At 37.3% G+C, this 26812-nt stretch overlaps 1 protein-coding gene across 1 annotated transcript in view; it reads right to left on the bottom strand.

Annotated features, from left to right (window-relative positions):
* Nucleotides 1–26812, bottom strand: part of LOC126248390 (calcium-dependent secretion activator-like) — a 1500396-nt gene that overhangs the window by 582286 nt on the left and 891298 nt on the right. Inside the window, exon 14 of the mRNA XM_049949341.1 lies at nt 3158–3333. Coding sequence (XP_049805298.1) covers nt 3158–3333 — 176 coding nt within the window. The remainder of the gene's footprint in view (nt 1–3157; nt 3334–26812) is intronic.

The following is a 26812-nucleotide window of genomic DNA, read 5'->3' as shown; positions in this document are numbered from 1 at the left end:
TACCTGGATACAGTATTAGTAGTGTCCTGCTTGAGACAGTCACATTGTTTAAATATCTGGGCATAATGTTGCAAAGCAATATGCAATGGAACAAGCAAGTGAGAACTGTGGCAGGGAAGGCGAATAGCTGACTTTGGTTTATTGGGAGAATTTTAAGAAAGTGTGATTGAGTTGTAAAGTTGACCACATATAGAATGCAGGTGCAACCTATTCTTGAGTATGGTACTGCTTCAGTGTTTGGAAACCATACCAGGTTGGATTAAAGGAAGACATCAAACAAACTAAGAGGCAGGCTGCTGGATTTGTTGTTTGTGGTTTGGACAACATATAAATGTTATGCAGATGTTTCAGAAACTCAAATGTGAATCCCATGAGGGAAGCTGATATTCTTTCTGAGTTACATTATTGAGAAAATTTAGAGAACCAGCATTTGATGCTAACTGATGAGCGATTCTACTGCTGCCAGTACACCTTGTGTGTAAGAACCACGAAGATAACATGTGAAAAATTAGGGATCATATGGAGGCATAAAGACAGTCACTTTTTCCAATTTGAGTTCATGAAGGCTCTCTGCAATACTTGCATGTTGATTGAACCTAACTCATCCATCACAGCATTGCATGAATGATTTAGATAAAGTCTTCTACAAACTTAGCTATCAGTACCTGAGAAGAGTTTCACAGCATTTTCATATTTCCACAAACAACAGATTTACTGCTACCAAATAAATTCCAAAAAGCAGGTTACAGACAGATGAAAACAACTCTACAAATCATAATGCGACATATTTACATAAAGTTTAAATCATTGAGGTTATTATCAATAGCTTTTAACAAAATAAACATCAAGGAAATAAATGTTTCAAGCCCCTAAAAGTGATGACATTTGTGTGGTTCTCATAGCATTAGAGAGATAAGTAATGAAAACTATTAGAATGTGTTTAACACAGCGTGAATTTTTTCTGCAGTAGCATGCTTCAATAGGCAGTTTTCCTAAGTTAATAATATGGTTTGGCATGTTGTTATTCTGATTGATTATAGTATTTAAATAGTATTTATCATCAGTATTCTCACAAAATAATTTTTATATTTATGTAATTAAAGCTTAAAAATCATTAAATATCACGTGATGAAAAACACTATTTTATTGGCAGATGCTCTGGTGACATCACAGGCTAAAAGTAGGACGAAGCTATACTTGTGTTGTAGTAGCATTAGCTGAAGTTACAAGATATTTACATGCATACTGCAAACGGTTTAGTTATTTAGTGATATAAATTGCAATTACAACTTTAAAGTAACAATAGAAAGGAATTTTGTGAGTGCTGATAGTGGAATTCTTGTGAAAGTTGATGCTCCACCCAAATAGATTGTTGACTATCAGCCATGAGCTATGACCTAGAGCACAAATTATTCTTGGTAAAAGTTAGCGATGGTTTCCTGTATAGAAGGCTTCAAGAAGAGACATTGCATCTGTCAGGCATTTTGTAGTGCAATGAATGACAGATCTGAATATGGTGCAAGAGGTCACATGTCTGAATCCTGGAATGGGCATATATTTTTAAAAGTCTTAGACGAAATGTAAAAAATCATTAGCAAATTAGTTATTTTGATTGTGGGATGTATTATACATAGCTTCACATTAGTCTTTGTCTGAGAAACAGAAAACAGGGGATAAATGCATTTACTTTGTGAACAAATAATTCACCTTTTTGCAAAGCTTTGCTAATAGTGAACATATAACCATACATCCACAGTACAACAAGGTATAGCCATCTTCCCACTCACTGTAAACAACCACACTTTTTACTAGGAAACTGTATGGTATTTGTTTATCTATGTTACACCTGTGCATTGAGTTGTGCTTGGCTAGCTCAGATGGTAGAGCACTTGCCTGCAAAAGACAAAGGTCATGAGTTCGAGTCTCAGTTCGGCACACAGTTTTAATCTGACAGGAAAGTTTCATGAAGGAAGTGGTCTAATTAGAGAAATGACAGAATGCAAGGACCAAACAATCATCAGGGAGGCACTCGGAGCCCAAAATTCATCATTACCATCAATATGACATGCAACTGGTGCTTCAGTGACCACAAGGACCATTAATAAGCACCTCACAGAGAGGAGTCTGAGCTCAGTGTGCCATTAGCACCATCTACCATTGATCTCTGTACACCAGCATGCTCGTTTACAATGGTGTCAGCCATATTCAGCTTGAAATCTCACTGACTGGAGTAGAATTGTCTTTAGTGATAAGTCCTACTCTGATGAGCAGTGAAGACACATCTGCAGATGTCCCAGACAGTGGTGGCACACCAACCTGACTGTCATCCACCATATGATATGACAACCAGGAGCGATGGTATGGGATACCGTTTTATTTCATAGAAGACCACTTTGGAATCCTGGACTTACATTTCAGCCAGGTAATGCCTGCCTGCACATGGTGACAGTTTCTACTGCTTGTTTTCATGTCTGACAAATGCTATCTTGGCCAGTAACATCACCAGATCCCTCACAAATTGAGAATGTTTGGATCATTATAGGCAGAGACCTCCAATCATCTCAGTATTTTCAAGATTTAACTTGCCAGTTGGGCAGAATTTTGCATGATATCCCTCAGGTGGACACCCAACATCTCTGTCAATCAATACCAAGATGAATAACTGCTTGCATTAGGGCCAGAGTTGGACCAACATGTTACTGACTTGCTCAATTTGTGAAGTTCTTCCTCCTAAATAAATCATCTAATTTTTCTGAAACTGTAATCAATTGAGTCATTTTATGTCTATACACGTATATTACATCTACATCTACTGCTTTCTGTACCATTTAGATAATTCCTTTGTGGCACATATTATTAGCACTATTATTATTATCATTTTTTATAGAGAGAGAGAGAGAGAGAGAGAGAGACAGAGCATTGTAATTTGCTTTAACGAGCAGTCCAATGATCACTGAAACAAAACAAAGACTTCTGTAGCTTTGTAAGAAAGCTACCAATAAATGGTGCTGCATTCTTGAAATTTGGTTTTGAGCTGATAACATTTAGATAAAAGCAAACAAGCCTTATATTTTGATTAGGACTCAAACTTTACATTTTTTCAGTAAATAATTTCACATGCTCTTATGCAGTAAACGTTTTTACTAGTCATACTTACCACTTGAAGGTTCAATATAATCAACAGTATATCCATCCAATTGCATCATTTCTGATGGCTCTGATTTTTTTTCTTTGTAACTGCACATTGCAAATGTGTATTGTGAAACTTGGACTAAAACAAAGTATCTTTTCTTCCATTTTTTCCAAACAGACTTTCCAATTGCATAAAGGTACCTGTAAGAATCCATAACAACAAAATAGTTTAAAATATAAGTGACTCAGAGATTTATGTGTTAAATCATTGCACTGAATGAGTTTTGCTACAAACTAAATGTAGTATTTATCTATGCAGAATCCAAAACTCCATTACAGCCAACAACAGAATATTCACGGGTTACTGCAATAGTCAAAACTCGTACATGTTTCCTGCCTGATGTGTCAAATCACCAATAACAGTACAATTTGTAAACCAATTCAAACAGTAGCACTTTGTGTGAACACAGTGTCATTTTCATATAAGTGGCCATTTATTCTAGCTAACATTTGTAAATTATTTAAAATGTGGCAACTAGTTGCTTAACAAGAAGATGCCTAAATAAATACATCCTAAGTGGAAGAATGCTGCCTTCATTCAGTAATTTTAGGTGCTTTATGTGCATCAATGAAAATTCCAGAGTCTAAATATTTATTGAAAAATGATAGAAAATCCTTGAGAGATAATTTATATATTTTCTACCACTACTTATGTACTTAAGGAAATCTAACACATCTTCTATAATATCCTTGGGATTGATAACATTCCAGTTGAAGGGATACCTTCTTCTAAACAGGATGGCATAAATCAGGTATAAAAAGTATGTACAAATAGGTTTGATTTTTTTTTCCAAACAAATTTTCTTAAGTTATGAAGTAAACATCAGCCCTTCTGAATCCAGCAGTATGTCCTGTATGTGAATTGGTGAATTTTTTGCCTGATAATATCCCATACTGCATCACCTTTATTAAGAACATAAAAGACAGTTCTCTGGCAGGTTTAATTTGTCTATGTAGTCTGACCATCTGCTCCATACTGTGAGCCAGATCATCAACTTATTATTTCAACAAATCATGCATATTTCCAGTTTTGATTACTGGTAAACAAAAGTACCATAAAACATTGAATGTGCAAGGCTTCCATCAGCACATATGATGTCATACATATTTATTGAAGAATTAACAATAATATTATCCAAGCAAGCCCTGTGTCATGTGAACTGAGGTTCGTACAATGTCAATCAACTGATTTCAACACAGTGAAAAATGTTCTTTTACCACCAGGTTGGTGTTTTCCACTTTTATCTCAAATTTCCACAGATAATGACTGTTTTATTTTAGAATTTTCCTCATAAGTACATTACTCTTTGGAAAAAGCGAAACATTCAAAATCAATGGTTTGCAGCATGCCACAACAAGAGAGTGTGGGTAACAGCAGAACCATAATATGTTATTTAAATGACAGAGAAGTTGTGTGCACATAGGCCTAACAGCACCATCTTTTATGTGACCAGACAGGTCAGTGTTACACAATGCTTGGTCATTGCAGAGCCATCATACAAAGTGGAAATGTGTAACCAAGAGCCACTACGCCTTGCTGACAACACAGGGTGGAATATTAGCTTGTGAGTGCATTCAAAAAGGGCAGAACAATTGGTCTTCAGGAGGCAGATCTATTGTTTCTTGACACTGCAGCTCATACAAGGTATGCTGCTTCAAGAGTGAGGTATATGTCAAATCAGTGGAGAGAAGAGGGGTGTACACAGTGCTGACAGGGTACGGGATGACACAACGTGACAACTGCATGAAATGACTACCATTTTGTCCCCTTGACTGTAATGGACAGAACAGCTTTGTCCACAGTGTTGGTGTGATGTTTGAGCACGGAAAAAGGTGTAGACATATCTAAATTGATGGTTTGATACCATCCTCTGAGGACTGTACTGAGGCATGCATGCCATTGCAATGGCTTCAATTGACCAGAACCCACCAATGCAGCAAACTGTAATGGGCATATGAACACCGACATTAGTGTGCTGAGTGGCTTTGTTTACAGGTGAGTCCCACTTAAACTTGTCTTACAGTCATGGCTGCATATATGTTTCACACTGCCCCAGTCAACGCAGTTGGACAGACTGAATTGTTGAGTGGCATAATGGACAAATGCCAAGTATGATGGTTTGGGCCACCATTGCCTATAACATGTGAGCTCACCTCCTGCATATTGAGTGCAGTTTGAACAGCTACTGCTACAGCCCAAGGCACAGCTCCTCCTGCAGTTTCTTCCACATGAAATGTTTCAGCAGTACAATGCCCATCTATATGTCGTGAGGAATGTGTGTGCCTTCTTCAAAGACTGACAGGCATGACTGCTTCCCTGGCCAGCTCATTCACCTGATATGTTTCCCATTTAATATGGCTGGAATATGATTGGTTGGCATCTTATTTGCCCATGTCCTCCTGTAGCAGCAGCTGATCCTTTGTGGATGTGCCTATTAGCTGCACGGCAGAGTATTCCCCAGCAGCGTATTTAGGTACTCTTTGATTCCGTGCCTTGACATCTAGTGTGTCTGATTGAGGCATGTGGTAGCACTACTATGTGCTGAATTCCCACAGTCAAAGAGCATGGACAGTCTGTAATGATAATCACTTGTTTACTTTCATGTCCGTAATTGGTGAAACAAATTTCATTGTGATCATGTCTCTTGGTCTTGAAGTTTCCAATTTTCCAAACAGTAGTGTATATGAGGCAGGTAAAATACACTCAGACGTCAAGAAGAATATAATAATTCTAATTTTAAAAAAGACTGGTGCTCACAGTTATGTTTATAAGGAAATTAACAGTTCAAAAAGTCGTGACTGCAAAATACTGACACAAATGATTTTTAGAATAATGGAAAAACTGGTAAAAGCCAACATTGGAGATCAGTTTGGGTTCCAGAGAAATGCAAGAACTTGCAAGCCAATGCTGATCCTATGATGTATCTTAGAAGATATGTTAAAGAAAAGCAAATCTATGTTTGTAGCATTTGCAGATTCTGAGAAAGAATTGGCAAAATTTTCAGGATTAAATTCTTTGAAATTCTGAAAACACAGGGAAGGGAAAGTTATCTATAACTGGTACAAAAACAGATCATCAGGTATAAGAGTCAAAAGACATGAAAGAGAAGTATTAGTTCAGGAAGGAGTGAGAGAGGACTGTAGGATATTCCAATGTTATTCAATCAGTACATTGAGAAAAATGCAAAGCAAAAGAGCATTAAATTTCAGGGAGGTGAAATAGAAATGTTGTTGTCTGATAACACTCTCTCAAAGATGTAAACATTTTGGAAGAGCAGTTGAATGGAAAGGTTAGTGTCTTGAAAGGAGGTTATAAAAATAAACCAACAAAGGTAAAACAAGGGTAATGGAGTAGATCTGAATTAAAGTGATGGTGCTAAGGGAATTCAATAACAAATTTAGACACTACAAGTAGCGGATGAGTTTTGATATTTGGGTACCAAAATGATTGATAAAGGATAAAGTAAAAGTGCTTTAAAACACAGCATTACAGCAGCATAAAAATAATTTCAGAAAAATAAATATCTGTTAATGTCAAATATAACATCAAAGTTTAGCAACATTTTTCTGAAGAATGAGACAATAGATTAGTAGATTGGGAATGGGGGGAATAAAAGACCTTGCAGAATTAAATTCAGGACATATATTTTATTGCAGAGAAACACAACAATGGAGGAAATCAGGTGTAGGGTGGTGTATATTAGAGCATAAAAGTAGGGAATAACAGATAGGATAGCAACATTTGTTTGAAAAGAAAGTGAAAGGTATTCTATGTAAAAAAAAATGTATGTCTATACACAGATATGCTCACATTCTGAATAGGAGGGAGAAGATATCTATGAAATACCATTAAAGGTAAGGGAATCAGAGAAAATCCGCCTACCATATGACTATGGGAAGTTTTTATTGAAATACAGTATATGACAGGAATTATTTTTGGAATATTCATGGGAAATATTTGGTGACAGAGGCTGTACATTAGTAAAATTTACTGATGGGATACCAGTTCGATTTTACACAAAGTACGCAAAGGAACTTGCCCCCCTTCTTGCAGCGGTGTACCGTAGGTCTCTAGAAGAGCGTAGCGTTCCAAAGGATTGGAAAAGGGCACAGGTCATCCCCATTTTCAAGAATGGACGTCAAACAGATGTGCAGAACTATAGACCTATATCTCTAACGTCGATCAGTTGTAGAATTTTGGAACACGTATTATGTTCGAGTATAATGACTTTTCTGGAGACTAGAAATCTACTCTGTAGGAATCAGCATGGGTTTTGAAAAAGACGGTCATGTGAAACCCAGCTTGCGCTATTCGTCCACGGGACTCAGAGGGCCATAGACATGGGTTCACAGGTAGATGCCATGTTTCTTGACTTCGGCAAGGCTTGCGATACAGTTCCCCACAGTCGTTTAATGAACAAAGTAAGAGATATGGACTATCAGACCAATTGTGTGATTGGATTGAGGAGTTCCCAGATAACAGAATGCAGCATGTCATTCTCAATGGAGAGAAGTCTTCTGAAGTAAGAGTGATTTCAGGTGTGCCGCAGGGGAGTGTCATAGGACCGTTGCTATTCCCAATATACATAAATGACCTGGTGGATGACATCGGAAGTTCGCTGAGGCTTTTTGCAGATGATGCTGTGGTGTATTGAGGGGTTGCAACAATGGAAAATTGTACTGAAACGCAGGAGGATCTGCAGTGAACTGACGCATGGTGCAGGGAATCGCAATTGAATCTCAATTTAGACAAGTGTAATGTGCTGCAAATACATAGAAAGATTGATCCCTTATCATTTAGCTACAGAATATCCAACAGAGAGTAGCGCACTTCATTACAGGATCATTTAGTAATCGCGAAAGCATTATGGAGATGATAGATAAACTCCAGTGGAAGACTCTGCAGGAGAGACGCTCAGTAGCTCGGTACGGGCTTTTTTTAAAGTTTCGAGCAAATACCTTCACCGAAGAGTCAAGCAGTATATTGCTCCCTCCTACGTACATCTCACGAAAACACCATTAGGATAAAATCAGAGAGATTAGAGCCCACACAGAAGCATACCGACAATCCTTCTTTCCATAAACAATACGAGACTGGAATAGAAGGGAGAACCGATAAAGGTACTCAGGGTACCCTCCGCCACACACCGTCAGGTGGCTTGCGGAGTATGGATGTAGATGTAGATGTAGAATATGTATATTCCTAACACATGCTGATAGGAAAAAATGTATTTGACTAGTATCTAGTGGAAATTAAATTGAAACTGATAATATTTTATTAAATAACACAGATATTGTATTGGATGTAAGGGTATAAAAATGATTTCAGAATTGCAAGTGAATGTAGACTTTTAAGATGTAAACTAAAAAGAGATTCAAAGCTAGATATGAAGATTTATTTTGAAAAAATTCCGAAATGTGGATGATGACTATGTATTTAAGTAGAGGGAGATGTAGCATTTTGAGAAATAAAGAATGACATACACAGAAAAACGATGATTGTTGGATGAAGGTACATATAAAAAGATAAAGAATGGTTGATTAAGTGTAGAAGTTAAAGAAAAGATCTCCATTAGGTCACTATTAAAGAGAGAAGTGGACATTTGTAAATGTCTCAGAGAAAATATGAAAATACACAATAAAGTATAGGAAGAGAAATAATAAAAATAATTTAAGTATGGAGGATAGTAAACAGAAACTCATGTTAGTCAATGTATGAAGTAATGAAAGGTGTATTTAAATAAAGGTATTGCACTAGAAATGGTAGAAGCTGGAGGAAAAGTAACACAAAAGAAACTTGCTACTCTCTTTACAGAAAAGGTTGCAGAGTAAGACAGTTCCTGAAAACGAAAAATGTTATATGTGCTCTACTTCACAAAAATGAAGACAGTCAAAACATAAAAAACTGCAGACCTATCAGTCTCCTCTCCATAATGAATGAGGTTTTAACTACACACATGGAGAAAAATAAGATTTTTATCAAATAATGGAAAAGTTTGGAATTATGTACCAATTTAGCAAACTGCACAATTTAAATATCATTAATGAAATTTGACACACGAACAATCAAAGAAACCAATCTGAAGGAGGAGTGGGAAAAGGAACCAGCTGACTCTTGGGAAAAATTTCGAACAAAAATTACAAAGAAGGCAAAAGAACTGATCTCATTGAAAAAGAACACAAAACACCCCTGGTGGGACTCTGGATGTGAAAAAGCGCTGGAAGGAAGAAAGAAAGCCTTTCTGAAGTATAACAGTAAAAAATCCCCAGAAAATCTAGATCACTTCCACAACAGCAGAAGACAAGTGGCAAAAACAATCAGACAAGTCAAGAGGAAGTACCTCAAGGAACAGTGTGAGTCTATTGAAGAAAATTTCCGTAACTATAATGTACGAGACTTCTATAAGACCTTTGCTGGGAGAATCAATGGATACGGCTCACGAAATCTATGTTTCAGAAAACCAGATGGAAAACTAGCGCTCAAAAATCGGGAAAATTGTGAGGAGCTGGCAAGATACTTTTCCGGACTCCTCAATTGCCCTGAACCTTCTTCAAGATTCCCTCAAGAAACTGCTGTCTACACAAATCCAGAATCCCCACCACCTACACTAGAGGAGATCCAAAGACATATTCATAGACTGAAAAACAACAAGGCATCCGGAGAAGATAATATCACTGCAGAACTACTTAAAAATCTTGGACCAAATTCCCTCAAAGAACTCACTCAAATCATCACAGACATTTGGCAGACAGAAAAACTACCAGAAGATTGGAAATGCGCCCTAATTCATCCACTGCATAAAAAGGGAGACATGGCAGATATAAACAACTATCGAGGAATCTCCCTTCTCCAAGTCACTTATAAAATCCTCTCAGCTTGTCTTCAACGAACACAAGAACAACTCGAACACAGTATTGGTGAATACCAAGCTGGCTTTCGCCCTCACCGATCCTGTGCAGAACAAATTTTCAATTTGAAGACAACACTAAAATAGAAAGCAGTCAGAAACAGTCCGATCATTTGTTCCTTTGTTGATTTCGCAAAGGCTTATGATTCAATCGATAGGCAATCTCTCTTTATTATCCTTGATGAGCTAGGACTCGATCCGAAAACCCTAAACCTTATCAAAGAAACGCTCACAAACACAACTTCTAAGATAAAATTCCTGGGTGAAATATTAGAGCCCCTCCTGATCAAAACCGGCATCAGACAAGGTGACAGCTTGTCTCCACTCCTCTTCAACCTTGTCTTAGACAAAGTCATCCGAGAACGGGAAAAAGAACTGAAGAATCAAAATTACTGGAAGCCTATACAACTAGGAAGATCTAAAGATGGTATTAAAATTTCATGCTTGGCATTTGCAGATGACATGGCCATTCTAGCAGAAAACGAGACCACAGCAATATAACAGATAGACATTCTCAAAGAATGCGCCGAAAAAGTTGGGCTACAAATTTCCTTCCAAAAAACCAAATTCATCTGCTCAAAATTTGAAACTCAAAAACTGACTACAAAATATGGACAAATTGAGAGAGTTCCATTCTTTAAATACTTAGGCGAGGTCCTAGAACCCACAGGGGGAGAGAAAACTGCACAAAAAGTTCGACTGCAAAAACTGAAAAGAGCATACTGGAAAACCCACAACATCTACAATAAAAAGTGTCTCTCCATTCACTCAAAAATACGACACTACAATACAGTAATCAAGCCTGAAGCACTATATGCCAGCAAAACACTCATACTCCATAGAAAAGGCAACCTGGAAGGCATCCTGAAAAAATTATCAGAAAGATTCTTGGCCCAAAAAGAACTGAAGATGGATACAGGTTACAGTCTCGGAAAACTACAGAAAAATTATCTAACCTCGCCGCAGACATCCGGAAAAGAAGACTAAAATTTTACGGTCATATCCACAGACTCCCAACACCCAGACTCTCCCACAAAATTTTAATATACATTGAAAAATTGAAAACCATACCCTGGATACAAGAAACCAAAACAGATCTAGCAAATGCACAAATAAATTCTTCAGAAGTTATAAACAGAAATGTATACAGGCAAAAAATCAATAGTTGGAAAGTACAACCCGAGAATGAAGTTTGCAAGAGACAGGGGACAAAATGGACAGAGGAAAGAAAGAGAATTCATGGGGAAAGAATGGGAGAAGTTTGGAGAATTAAAAAATTGAATCGGAAAAGCTTTGCGTGATCCGTATGGGTCCAATCGCACATAATAATAATAATAATGAATTTAATTTTTAGTAAAATAATGAAAATGATGGAAGGTAGATATGCATTTAATATCCTGTCTCACGATCATCTTAGATGGAGTGCTAGTTCAGTAAGAGAAGGATTGTGCAGAAAATGACTTTGGCCTTGTTGAAGGAGCCAACAGTGCATTTATCTGAAGCAGTTTAGAAACACTCTGGATAATCTAAATTGTAACAGTTCAATAATGAAATGATCTAGAATTCCAGTGAATATAAATCTGATGTCTCAGCTATTACACCTCCTTCCTGTACCCTAACATACAAGGTGCTGAGCACTATCTGACTTTCTTACTTCTAATAAATTTTGCAAATCTTCATTTTTACTTTTCTTTATTACAAAAGTGTGGATTCCTCAAAACTCAAACAGGGATCACCTCCACCATGATGACCAGCTCCTGAACCCCTCCACTAACCCAAAACTTCACTATAATTACATGTGAGAAGCATTGTATGGCAGATAGGCAAAAACTTTTTTATTCATCTAGCTTTTGTTCAATGGTTATTCTTGACGGTGATTTCAAAATGAATGTGTCATGGTCAGTCCTGGCAAAACTGTGATGTTTTCTCTTTTTTCACAGAATCTTTCCAATATAAAGTTTAGTTTGGAGCCAAGTGGAGGGTCTCAACCAAAGGCTTCATTGACTCTGTGACAGTTTTGGCTGCAGGCCCCAGGATCTGCATTGTCAGGTGGGGAATTGTAGGACTCCCCTTGACAGATGTTAGGGGCATTGTATAACATAGCAGCTACTTAGGCAGCAAAGTACATGGGGACTTTTTAGGTTAGGTGCTTGTTTGAGATACTCAGATGAAGACTCAGAAAGTGACAAGTAGATAGCAAAATCAAACCACATTCGAATGTCAAAATTGTATCAGTAAATCCCAAATTATTCATAACAAATTTCCTGATTGAGCTGCCCTCCAGGAAATTTTTCATACTCAGATTATTCTTGGGAATATGTGCTGGCTGAAACCTGAAGTAGAAAGCATTTAGATATTTAGTAAGTCACAGAATGTACATTGGAAAGACAGATTAGATGCCGTAGGATGAGGGCTTTAATCTACTGAGTATGGACTGAGATGTCTAAGGTTTAATTGCAGGGGGTAACAAACAGTCTTGCAAATTACTTTTCAACGTGTTTTCCAAAATGTGTTTTGAGCAACTATTTCAACAGTCCATACACAAAGGTAATATTTTAGACCTTGTAGCTATATACAGACCTGACCTTATTGACAGTATTAGTATGGAGACAGGGATTACTGATCATGATATCATTGTAGTAACTATGTTTTCTAAAGTTAATAAATCAACCAAGAAGGCTAAGAAAGTATTTCTGCTAGAAAGAGCAGATAAGCAGTTGCTAACATCTCACTTAAACAATGAATTGACATCATTTAGTTCCAGTATGATGGATACAAATGAATTATGGGCAATGTTTAAACAGATTATAAATTGTGCTCTGGAGAAGAACGGCCTGAGTAAGTGGATCAAGAATGGGAAAGCCCCACTGTGGTTTAACAACAAAGTTCAGAAAATGCTGAGGAAGTCAAGGCTGTTGCACTCTTGGTTCAAAAGTGAACATGCAAATGATGACAGGCTAAAGACAGTAGAGATTCATGCATCTTTAAAAACATTGGTGCATGAAGCATACAGCAATTGCCACCATCATATCTTGGCAAAATGTCTTACAGCAAACCCAAGAAAATTCTGTTGCTATGTAAAATCGCTAAGAAGGTCTAAGACTTTTATCCAGTCACTCATTGACCAGTCTGGTGTGGTGGTTGAAGATGGCAAAATGAAAGCCAAATGGGAATGAAGGCTTTCTTGGCAAGTTTTGGTGATGAAGTCTTGTTGGGTTATCAGTCAAGTCAAGGCATCATTCTGCAGCAATGTTTCAACATGTCTCCTACTCATCATCTTTGCCTGATGATGACAAGTAGGAAAGTTGTCAAAACATTGACACAGAATGATGCCTTAACTCACCTGCTAACTCAGGATAACTTCATCAAGGGAATTCAGAGTTTTAATTCTTGCATTTAAGAAATCATTCATGCAGCAGAATCATACAAATACACAGTCATTTCCTCTGTCATAGAGAAACAACTAAAAGAGTTGAAAACAAGTGAGTTAGCAGTTCTGAATATAATCCCAATTCAGTTTTACCGAAAGTACTCTACAGTGTTGATCCTTTACTTAGCTTGCTTTTATCATGAATCTCTCACCCAGTGCAAAGTCCCAAGTGAATGGAAAGAAGTGAAAGTGAGTCCTGTATCTTAGAAGGGTAAACGATTGGACCTGTAAATTTACAGACCAATGTCCTTAACATCAGTGTGCTGCAGAATTCTTGAACATATTCTCAGTTTGAATATAATACATTTCCTTGACACGAAAAAAGCCTCTGCCCACAAACCAGCATGGTTTTACAAAGTATTCCTCATGCAACAGTCAGCTTTTCCTCTGTGAACTATGGATGAAGAGCAACAGGAAGATTCCATATTCGGTGATTCCTGAAAAGCATTTGACATGGTGCCTTGCTGCAGACTGTTAACAAAGGGACAAGCATATAGAATAGGTTCCCAGATATGTGCTTGGCTTGAAGACTTCTTACATAACAGAACCCAGTATGATGTCCTTGACAGCGAATGTTCGCCAGGGACAAAGGTCTCATCATGGGTGCTCCAGAGAAGTGTGACAGCACTGCTATTATTTTCTATATACATAAATCATCTGGCTGACAGGGTGAACAGCAATCTGCAGATGTTTGCTGATGATGCTATGCTATATCGGGAGGTGTCATCATTGAGTGACTGTAGGAAGATATAAGATGACTTGATGGAAATTTGTAGTTGGTGTGATGCATGGCAGCTAGCTCAAATGTAAAAAATGTAAGGTAATGGCATGTTATAAAATCATAATGTAAAGGAGTAAGGAAAACAAACTCATAATATTAGAATAAAGTATCAGTGGTATGTGCTATTTGACACAGTCATACTGATTAACCATTGAGTGTGCACAGCATATTTCATAAAATGAGTAGGTGAATGACACACTCTGTGCACATGTAAAGCATATTTGTATTTATGTTAGAAGGAACATGTGTACAATGAAAATTACAGTTTAATCTTAGTTTAATTAAACAATGAAAATATAAACTAACATTATATGAGCTAAATCACTGTTTAACTAAGAAAATAATAAAATAAGCATTCATTGTGTCACTGTTTCCACACACAAGCATTACCCCATCATAATGACCCACTCAAAGCATTAAACAGGACACTGGCATCAGATTATTACCTGATTACTAAGTATCTCATAGTTAACTTCTCATTGTGGGATGTGCTGGTAGCACAGAATCTGAGTTATTTTCTTTCATGGATTGTAAATTTTTACCCACTTTGCTTGCTGTTTATATCATATTAGTGGTGCTCACTTGGGCATATGACAACACAATGTATTACCATGTTCCTTGAAGCAATAATGAAGGAACAGGTACAGGCTTTCAATTGTAAAACAACAGTGGAACAGTCCACAGCAATGTTATTTATAACTGGTGCACTTTATACACAAGTGCACACATTCACAGTTAAATATCTATGTGTAATAGTGTAAAGTGATATAAAATGGAACAAGCATGTAAAAATTGTAGTAGGGTAGGCAAATGGTTGACCTCGGCTTATTGAGAGAATTTTAGGAAAGTGTAGTTCATCTGTAAAGGAGACTGCACATAGGACACTAGTGCATTCCATTCTTCTTTATTGTTTGAGTTTTTGGGAGCCACACAAGGTTAGATTAAAGGAAGACATCAAAGCAATTCAGAGGTGGGCTGTTTGATTTGTTACTGATATGTTCATACAACATTCAGGTGTTGCAGAGATGCTTCAAGGACCCAAATGGGAGTCCCTGGAGGGAAGGCAACATTCTCTTTGGGGAATGCTTTTGAGAATATCTAGAGAACCAGCTTTTGAAGAATACTGCAGAATGATTCTACTGTCAGCAATCTATATTTTGTATAAGGACCATGAAGACAAGATAAGGGAAAACAGGACTTGTATGGAGGCATGTAGACAGCCATTCTTCCCTCGCTCTATTTGCAAGTGGAACATGAAAGTAAATGACTAGTAGTGGTACAGGGTACCATGTACCACACACTGTATGGTCCTTTGCAGATTATGTATATAGATGTAGATGTAGTAGTTCCATATAGTTTCAGGTAAGACGTCATTTTCACATGAGCATATTGTATCATATAACCTAGACTGTTTCCTGTCTTTAGAACCTACAGTATCCAACAATGTTGATTATGCATTTTCCTTCAATCTCAAGACATAAAATATGGTGCATTACTGAAATTACAGATTTTATGTGAAGTTGAAGAAATTTTATCTTTTGTTTGTTAGTGACTCATATATATGCTCAAGCAATCAATAAGTTCCACGAGCATTGATGCAGTGACAAGAAAAATGTTTGCATTCCTTTTACATAAAAGTTCAAGTTATTATTTATTATGTATATTCTGTACATACCACAAAGACATAAAATATTTAGAAATTGCTGTCTTAAACAAAAAATATTAGTTAATTTGTTAGTGGAAATAGGTGGTGTTGGGGATGGTGACAGAGGTAACAATTGTGTAGGTATTCCGAAGCTTAACTACAATAAAAATATTCAAATGGACATTGATTGTAGTAGTTGTGCAGAGATGAAACGTCACAAAGGATAGGGTAGCAAGTACAGCTGCATCAAACTAGTCTGCAGACTGAAGGTCTCAACAATAATGTCACTGTAATTGTTAGAATGATGTTTGGTCTTTATTCCATTATTCAGGTATGTTTACAGTCAACTGTTGTACATTTATTCAACCAGCACCTGTTGGAAGTATTTTATTATCTTACATCATCATTTTAATGAAACCCTTTTCATTTGGAGCGGCACATACCATACGTATAACTATGGGAGCAAGCTGTCTCTTGTTCATCCATGGTACAGACAGGACATTCCAAAAATCCATGAACCTTGAATGTGACAGGTTATTCTAATACTCTAAATACTTTAAAACATGTACCATGAAAGGGGGTAAACAGTTAAATTTGCTAGGAAATCTCAATCCATTTTCAAATGTTAAAGATGTCTGATGCTTTCCTAAACCCCACACAATTTTTCACATTGTTGATACACACTGTTCAGTTCAGAGTAAGGCATATGTTATGAAACCATGCATAAAATGTTTTCATTGTTTTCACAGCATCTGGTAAGAATTAAAATTTGAGCTTTTGACAAGGATGTCCATAATTTTCATGAGAAGCAACTGACGTTCATAACTGGTCCACGTGGTCTTACAATCCGCTTGTGACTGGCTGACCTACATCATCATTTATTAATTTGGTAATGTTACTGAGATCCACTGGAATACAAACAGCTTGGTAAACTTCTCTGTAGTCTCTCAATGTTCAGAACCATCAGCCATATGTCATTAAACTTAGAGTATAGCTATTGTCCCAGTAAAATTTATTGTTCTAGAGTCTAATCTCTTTGGATTTTTAATAACAGATTCAGAGGAGGTTGATGATTTTTCCACACAAAATTATATTTATATTCATGAGACTGTTTTCAGTAACTCCTGATTTTTCTGAATAGCAATTTTTTATCTGCTGTTGGTTTTCTACATGACGTTTGGGAACTGTACAGATTGATTGGCTGATATAATTGCTTCTCAACTAACAAGGAATGTTGTAATTTCCAGTTCACCTGAGATCAAGACCATTGTTTAAAGACATGGAACATTCTTCTTGTGTGACTGGAAACTTGGTTATTTTGAACAGATCAATTTAAAACTAATTTGATGTAGCAAGAAGATTAAGAATATTTTATCCATATAGTACAAATGCTTTGACAACTGCCATTATTTTGATGATATACTTCTTCATTTAATGTTCACAATGCCAGGCATTTGCTACTTATCTAGATGTTGAAACTAGATGACTTAAACATTATTTAACACTGATATCGTCTATTTCCACAATATACTGCAATACTTGTAGCTAAGCCGATAGATCTTGAGGATAATTGTATAATTCATGATACCTATTTCACTATTCCAAAAAGTTATATATTGGAAAAAATTACAGGAATAGTATTTTAAATGAGAAATATTAGATTGGTTCATAAGTTTGTAGCGTTTTTGTTTCCAATGTTGGTATTACGGTTGCTGTGGATATATGTATCGATTTTCATTTTTTATTTGTATTTCAATGTTGCTATTTCAGTTTACATATCGTCATTTTGCCATTTGGAGATAGTGACTGGAGCTGTGGGCACTAGATTTTGGAATGCCAAGTGGAGAAATTGGATGTCTCTGACATATTCTTCTGTTTTAGTTTAATACAGAGGTAAGAGCAGTGGATGCAGCCAGGACATTTGCACTATGCATGGTGATAATGTCAGAAGATAGAGCACAGCAAGAAAATTGTTTTTTCATCTTATGGTTATATCATTTTGACATTACTAACTCTCCACCTTCACAAAGACCTTCAGGGTTTCATGAAGATCATTTAAACACATCAATCCACGATGACCCACATCACATGGTTCACAATGGTACCACGTCCCTTTGTGGGAATTTTGGCCAGTTACTTTCTAGCACACAGAGATACATATATGACACAAATGTGCAGCATACTTCTAAATTGTGGATGTATGTGTTGCATAGCATACCTATGTTTTAATCTGCCTGTAGTTCCACTTTATACATATGTACCAATAACACCTCACAGATCATCCCAAGAAAGTTCAGCTGTAGGTCGTATAATGAAGACACTGAATGTTATTTTCTTCTTGTGCACTGAACTGTACACACAAACTACATTTGCCACTTCCATTAGCAGCAGCTGAACACATGTCTCCCTCATCCAGCTAGATGTTTGGTGATAAAATACATCATGTCATGACACAGACATGGTTTCATCTGGTCTCATGAGAGACAATGCTGCTGGGCATTGGTCAGGCATGAATACATGGAATGGGCTACATGGTCACCATACAGTATATGAGATTGAGGTTGCAGTGGTTGTGAGAGTTAGAGGGTTCAGTTAGCAATGGAACAGTGAGTTTGAGGGACTCCATATAGATTGGGTGACTTGCACTAAGAGAATTTGCTCTGACTCATCCATGTTTAATATTAACCTTTTATAGCTTCATTTAGGGGACTTTGTAGACTGTTCAGTTTAAAAAAAATGTACTTTCAGGTTGTTTTTCAGATAAGGAGTAAAATTGTTGTACAAGTTTTGCTTCCTTCATTTGGTCATATTTCCTTGACTGAGTTCCATAAATACTCAAAATATTCTATTAACCATCACCATGGATAGCTAATAATTGAATGGATCTCCCCTGGACTCTGCATGCATCTAAACCACTCACTGCACATTACACAAAAAATATATATTTATAATACAGCTGTGTAGGGTTGGTTATGGATTAGCAAGGTCTGCTTGTTACTTGATACATAGCAACCACATGCTACAAATTATTGGAATAGGTCACCGTTCATTTCAAATATTGAATTTTCACAACCTGATATCAAGTAAAATGATGGAATAGCTATGAGAATACTTTGCCTTATTTGGACAGTTAATACATGGGCTAGTGGCAGGGCCAAAAGGACGAGAGAACCAAGAGCCAGAATAGGCCCAGCAGATTGATGGCACCTGGCTAAGAATACATGCAACACCCACAGGAACAAGGTCACATTATTAACAAGTCATGGGACAGGTATTTCATCTTTGCAGGAGTATATGATAACAAGTTCAGACCAAATGAAACACACGTCACAGAAAAGGGTGCCCATACATTTATATCAACACACAATATACCCCCTCTAGCAACAATATAGGCATGTATTCTCACACGCAAATGATCATAATGATGCTTAGTGCTATTCTGCAATAGATTGTCCCCAGTATCTTGCACCATTTGTTGCAATTAGGCAATGGTTCTTGCAGGCTCTGAAGGAGGAGTAAGTTCAATGGTAAAAGATCTGGTGCTCCTGCTGACCATGGTAGTTGCTGTATACCATGAAGAGCACATTGTGTAGCAGTAGCCATATGAAATGTTCATTGTATTGCAGTAAAAGCTCATCATTTTCCTGTTGAAGAAATAGCACTAGGATGGGCATAACAAGCTGTGCAATGAAGTGGAAACTGGTTACTTTGCCATGCAGAAGCATCAAATGTGACCTCAAGTTGTAGATGGATCCCCTCACCATAAAGCTTGGGGTGAGGCCTGTGTGTTGTGGATGTATGCGCTCTGGAATAAGCTGCTTATGAGGTCTATGCCATGCATGTGTGTAACATCACTCACATACAGACTGGACCTGCTCTCATCACGGAAGGCAAGAGGTTGACATTCCACTGTCCAGTCAGTTCTTTCACAACATCAGGGTAGCCATGCTCAGCAATATCCTATTGTCAGTCATAGCCTGGCCAGAGGCACATATTATCTGCATCCTGCTGCGAGTAGTTGGCTCCGAACAGACCTCAGTGACATAGTACTTGCAGTATGTACCCAGAATGCTTTGCTGAATAATGTTTGTTTGGCCTTCACTGCTGGAACAATGTATCAATCTTGAAATGTGTACCTCTATGAGGACATCCTGAATGTGATCTGTAAGGGTGTGAATATTCCACAGACCACTAATGAAACCAGTCACATACCATTGCTACATGGTGTCCAATGTGTGTAGCAGTCCCTAGTTGTGTCCATCCAGATTCACACAGACCCACAATGTGACCCTGTTCAGATGGCTGCTTTGTTCAGCTAGTGTAATTACCCATAAATGGGGCATGGTTGTATACTAAAATGAATGTTTCAATCATTTTTCATCCCTTAAGTCACCATAATTACTGTCTGCAGAGAAAAAGCAGAGGACACAAAGGCAAGCTTCCTCAGTGACATCTGATTGCTTATGTTGGTGATAAATGAATAACAAACTCTATAACACCTTAGGTGCAGATATTACACTCTGGTGCCACTGAAGACAGTCCTTGAGGGTTTTTTCTGGCAGTGTGGTCTACAAGAAGAAGGTGGAATGAGCAGCTGCAGATGGATGACACCTGGGGTCAAGGCACTCATTCTGGAAGGGGAGCAAGGGCATTGGAGCAGCAGCAGCAATGGACAGTGGCATGAGGATGCAGATAAAGCTCCACAGTGAAAGACACATATCAGCAGCAGCAGCAGCAACATCAGTGGATGCTGGTGCAAAGATGCAGACAATGTTCTGCAGTGAAAAGCACACAGCAGCAGTAGTGGCAGCAGGAAAGATTCATATGGTGACTGGAACAGCTTAGTAGATATGTCACATGACAGAGGGAGGATTTCATATAATTTCAATAATTCACAAGTCACAGAGGCAATTAATTAATTTCTATGAAGCACTAAAACTAATACTGCAAACATTTGATGATGCTAAGAATATTCCAAAAGGATTTCTTGACCGTTTGAGTATTGCATTTGAGTTCATATATCCAGAGCAGAATGACATTCTCTTAAAATTTTAAAAAAATGGAGTTGTCAGAGTGACACATGGGAAATTAGTAATCAGAGATCTAAGTGCCACCTGGAGAGATGTGCATGCTGTTCTAGTACCAAATTTTGCCAATAAAAGGACCGTATATTACTCTGCATGTCAAATGTTTATGAGTTGCCAAGAACATGGGGATCATGACTCAACATTATGCAGCACAACTTTAGATGAGCCATTTGTGATATCATACCAAAGTCAGAGTTGGAAGTGAGCCTTGGGTTCATCAGGAAGCTAAGCAGAGTAGGGTTCATCTAGGAAATTTACCCTGACAGAATAAAGGCAATAGTGCTTACATGCAGTGACAATCAATGATAACAGAAGCAATAGAAGTTGCTTTAATAGAGAAAGGCATGATAGCCTCAGCAAGAGAAAATATGAGTACTGAAATCATTTGTGTGTCACTGTGAAAATAAAAGAAAAGGATGAACTGCTTCACATAGGGTAAGCCAGGCCACATGATACTATAAAGCCATGCTGATACAAGAGTCAGAAATATATGGCCAGATGTATCAGGAAATGGAGGTGAGAAAACAAAAGAGGCAGGGACAATGGCTGACACTGATCTCTCCATGTTCTGTGGTAATTGCAGGGAAACAAACAGATCATGAGTGGTGAGGTGTTTGCAAACCCAGTTGGAGTCCATGATATGTTTCAAAGATGAACAAACAAAACAGCACAGTGGGGGAAACAAGCAAGGGCATAATATTGTAGTTGTTTTATGCCTTCCCAGAAAAATATGACAAAGCCGTTGCCTTAAGTCTTGCCCAAAAAAATATGACAGCAAGTTGCAAAACCAAGAATGAGTTTAAAGAACTGGAATGCCAGGAAGGTGTGGACAGTCATATGAGATTTCTTGTGGGCAGTGGGGTGCAAGTTGTAAAAACAGAGGGAACTATAACCCTTGTATGGCAAATGAGAAGTGAAATCCAAGTGAGGCATTGATGCTGTGTAATTGGGGAAGATAAGGATCTTCCATTTGACAAGTTGATTGGCAGTGACTTCTTTAAGGAAAATGTATTCATAATCAGCAAAAAGTGTGTGGGTCCATGGGGAATGGATTCAAAAGTAAGAGCTCCACACAGTGCAGGCACAGGAAAGAAGAAGCTCTTTTGAAACAGGCTTGGACAAGAAGCTAAACATGTGTACAAATCCATAGGCTACAAAAGATGGGAAGTTAATTGTTGACCTATGAGGAAAGAAGACAACAGGGATTGCCAGGAAGAAATTAAAAAGTTATGAAAATCTGAGAATCCACAGGGAATAGACTGAAATGGAGGTTCAGAAAGAGACAAGCTCCACACAGTACAGGTAGAGGTAAGAGAAGATCTTTTCAAAACAGGCTTTGACACAAAGTGAAATTCACATAGAAATGGGAAGGCTAGTTGGGACAGGAAGTGAACTGAATCACCAAGGACATTTATCTGCCTGAGGTGTTGGTGCAAGTGCAGTCAGAAGATGGGAAAAGAGTGTCCTAAACACTACAAATGAAACTGAGTCAGTAGAATTCTCACAGTTCATGGTCTAAGCAGTACCAAGAAAGGAGACATTGACAGAGAGCCATGTCAGTAAGAAGAACCCACAGATGAAAGTGTGAATAAGTACAATGAAAGGAAATATCCACATTAGTCACTTAAACATGGAAGTGAAAGCAGCCATTACTGAGCTATCCATATCATGTAGTAATATTTTTCATTTTCCAGGAGACAAGTTATCTTGGATAGATGGCATCAGATATGGTCTGCCCCTTTAGCTGAGTGGTCAGCATGGCTGACTGCCATGCAGTGTTCTCAGGTTTGATTCATGGCCAGAGTGGAGATTTTCTCCACTCAGAGAATGAATGTTGTGTTGTCCTCGTCATCACTTAACACCATCGACATGCAAGCCACCCAGTGTGGTGTCAACTGAAAGGACTTGCAACTTGGTGGGCAAACTTCTCTAAGTGGAGACTCCTAGCCATCAATGCCATATGATCATTTCATTTTAGGCATGAAATTAAACTGCTACCAAAAGTGAAAGATAGGTTGATTTGTTATCAGCCATACAGAACACTGCAACCACAAAAACAGGTGCTGCAGCAGAGATAGAGAAGATGTCAGAGTATGATATAGTCCCTAGTAAAACTGCATGGAACTTTCCTATGATATTGATTCCAAAAAAAAATTATGCCAGTTGAAAGCAAAAGTGGTGTATAGTTGTTGGCTATAGGTGACTGTACTTTTTGTTTGTGGGACGACTGGACAGGGATGCACTCAGTATGATGCCAGTAGAGGAGCCAGCAGGCTGCTGTTATACAACAGTCTTAATGAATGCTGATGAGATGATGATCTACAGCTTTTCAGCATATAACCCAAAATTGAGATTATAGCCATTGTTTGATTTTCTGATAGTATCCTTCCCCAAGCTATATCTAAGTAGTTATTCTTTTTCTTCAAAATTGAGACACTTGCTCATGTTTGAAGTGGCTGTTTGCCTTCATTTATGGTAACTGTTTCAGATGGATTATATTCCTGAATGCATTGTTCACTGAGGCTGTTGTGACAGGGAAACACTTTGAGGAGTAATCAAAATTTTTCTTCCTCTAGCCTTTTTTTGATTACTGTAGTAAACAAAATAAAATCAAGAAGTATCAGATTACACAACAAATGTCTAATTCATTATGCGCAGAAATCATGGCTTGTCACTGAACTAGGGTTCCAGTGTTCTATCATTCTCAGCCTTCTTGAAACACACATGGAAAACGATGTCCAGAACTTTGTAATTTCAGTTGACATCTCTGGCTTCCACTAATTCAGTAATACATAAGATATTACACCATTTTCACTATCTTACTTTTGTAATATTTGCAATATGTATTAACTTGTTAAGCATTTAGATCTGTAAAGGCTTAATTCACTGTAAAAACATTGGTCCAATAGAGTGCTGCAGTTGTGGACTTGATGTTTATGAAAAAAATTCTTCCCACTGAACTGATGTGTACAGACATCTGTGTATCATCGGCACTCTAGCTGACAGCTCACATTAAAGTTCCTCTCAGTTCTGGACACTTTTGGCCATGTTTTAAGAAGTGAAATATGTTCTGTGGTGCTGTAGCCAAAGCAGAGCCTAACAGTAATAATTATGTGTGTAAATAGTAATAACAATGTATTGCTGATAAGTAATCAGTCACTTCCCTTAAAACATCCCACTTAATTTCAAACACTAAAGCCTGTAAATTCCATGGACTTGGAAAATTTTCAGAAGACACACTGCACATAAATTCTATGGGCTTGGCATTGAGAGTATCACAGCTTTGGCCTCTGTGGTGAAAGTATCTCTTCAGATAATTACTCACTACATTGTGTAGTATGAGATTAGTTGAAGAAATACAGCAACCAGCCATTTCCTTGTGTGTTGCTTTATTTACTCAAATGATTCAATTCCCTGCCACCAAACTCAACCATGGATAAACTAATAAGAGACAAAATGCAGTGCTACTCTTTCAAGAACTTGTTTGATAACCAAATTTTCCTTTCAATCTCAGTCACCTTTACAACCAAAAAACAGAAACAGACTTATTTCATCTCACACAATAATGTATTAATTAGTTGCTCCACAATGCCTGTCACTGTGAGTAGCTTTCTATCACCCTCCCAATCTGTGAGGAATAGTTATCTGATCATAGCCTTTTTCTCATCAGATTTCCATCGATATGATACATATTCTCACCAGCACATTTTATTTATTTCATGTGTCATCCTGCCCCTATAAGGCTCAGTCTTATAAATCACAAGACTTACCATATTTATCTGGTTACAAGTGGTTTTTTCCCTTATTTGTCATTTGAAAAATACAGGATCGTCTCATATTTGCAGATTACACAACTGCTGTTGAGGTCAATGTTTTTACACTGTTTAATAGATTAATACAGCTATTGCCTTACATTTACAGATAAAGCTTTGGCTATTGAGGTTTCATACAAATTTTTTTTGAACAATACTGAAGAGTAGAATGTAGCAGACAATGCTTCCATTCAAATAGGCTTGATATCTTCCAATATGCCGAAGTGCCCAATACAGTATTGACCTTGCTCAGATTACATGACATTTGACTTGTGGCGGTAGTGCAGCTGGTGACATTCAGATGATTAGGAAGAAAATAAATACAGAACTAAATGTCTAAAAAATGAAATAAACCACATTAAACTGACTGCAGTTGTTATCGCAAGAGTCAATTACAGTGGGAAGACCTATTTTGGAGATAGTAACAACAGACACAACTACATCACAAGTTTGAGAAATGGACTGAATCATGTTTGCAATCTTCTATTTATGTATCAGTTGCTGCTGTTACATATGACCTGCACCTAGGGAGATATTGCCACCCATGTTTCAGGGTTGCTCAAGAATAGCACTACTAAACATTGGATGGAGCACAGTGAAACATGCTTGGCTGTAGGCGAGCAGAAATTACGTCTTTTTATCAACATCTACCACATTTCAACTGCAGTTTATCTGGATCTGTTTGCATTCCAAATCCAACTGACTTCAAAATTGGACAAATACTCAATGCTAGCATACATTTCTGCAGGATATGCTGAAAGTCTATCTTGGGGCCAGTGGTGTACATGTTTCATGCAGCCAATTAGGGAATGTGCAGTTGCTAACAAACAAAATTGACAAATTTCAAATACTGCTAGAGAATCAACTTAAAGATATTTCAGTCCTGTGCATAACTGAACACTGACTGTAAGAAGACACACTGAAAATGGTATATCTTCCAGACTTTACACACTAGGCAGTCATATTTATTTATTTTATTTATTTATTTATCCATCTCTAAGCATTTACATGCAATCGATGTCTTCATGAGTAATGTACAATTTACATATTAAGAAATATAACTATTGTGAGGTATCACACAAAGCTAAAGTATACATTTTAAAAGAATATACATAATAAAGGAATATATTTGATGCATAAAGATATCCCACATAACTAAAGCGTGCATTTTAAAGAATGTGCATAATAAATGAATACATTTCATACCTAAGGATTTCTCCACATGTTATCAGTTAAATGTGGAACTACATAGACAAAAAAGCTTAGGAAGAGGTACAAATGCAGTTGCAAGTTGTTTCGCAAGTCAGGTCTATTTTTGAAGAGTTTTCAAATTCATTAACACTGTAAAAAGCTTTGTCTTGCAGCCATTTTTTAGTCTTACTTTTAAACATATTAAGAGAGACACAATGTGCCTGCACAGGTAATGTGTTGAAAAGTGGTATTCCCATGTATTCATTACTGTCTTGTGTTTTTTTGAGCCAAGTTGTTGGTATGTCTATTTTAAATGTTTGACGAGAGTTATGATTATGAACGGACTGCCTAAGGTTGTAACTGTTAAAGTTTTCTTTTATGTACAAAAGGCAGCTGTATATAAAAAGAGAAGGGACTGTCATTATCTGTAATTCTTTGAAGTATGACCTACATGATATGTTATTTTTGGTAATCCAAGAGATGCTCCTGATGGCTTTCTTCTGCCAAATAAAAATTTTCCTGGACCATGGAGAATTACCCCATAGAAGAATACCATAGCTAATATGGCAATGAAAGAATGCATAATAGGAATTAATCAGCAGGCTTTCAGAAACACATGTGCGCAATTTTTTCAGTAGATAGATGACTTGCAAAAGCTTTTGAGATATTTTGACTATGTGACTCTGCCAGGTTAATTTCATATCTAAGTATATGCCAAGAAGTTTGGTAGAAGTGTACTCAATATCAGCAGTGGATAAGCTGAAGG

The sequence above is a fragment of the Schistocerca nitens genome, chromosome 3, assembly GCF_023898315.1.
Source record: "Schistocerca nitens isolate TAMUIC-IGC-003100 chromosome 3, iqSchNite1.1, whole genome shotgun sequence".
Classification (NCBI taxonomy): domain Eukaryota; kingdom Metazoa; phylum Arthropoda; class Insecta; order Orthoptera; family Acrididae; genus Schistocerca; species Schistocerca nitens.
Note: the sequence above shows the minus strand (reverse complement) of the source record. Positions and strands in the feature narration are given on the sequence as shown.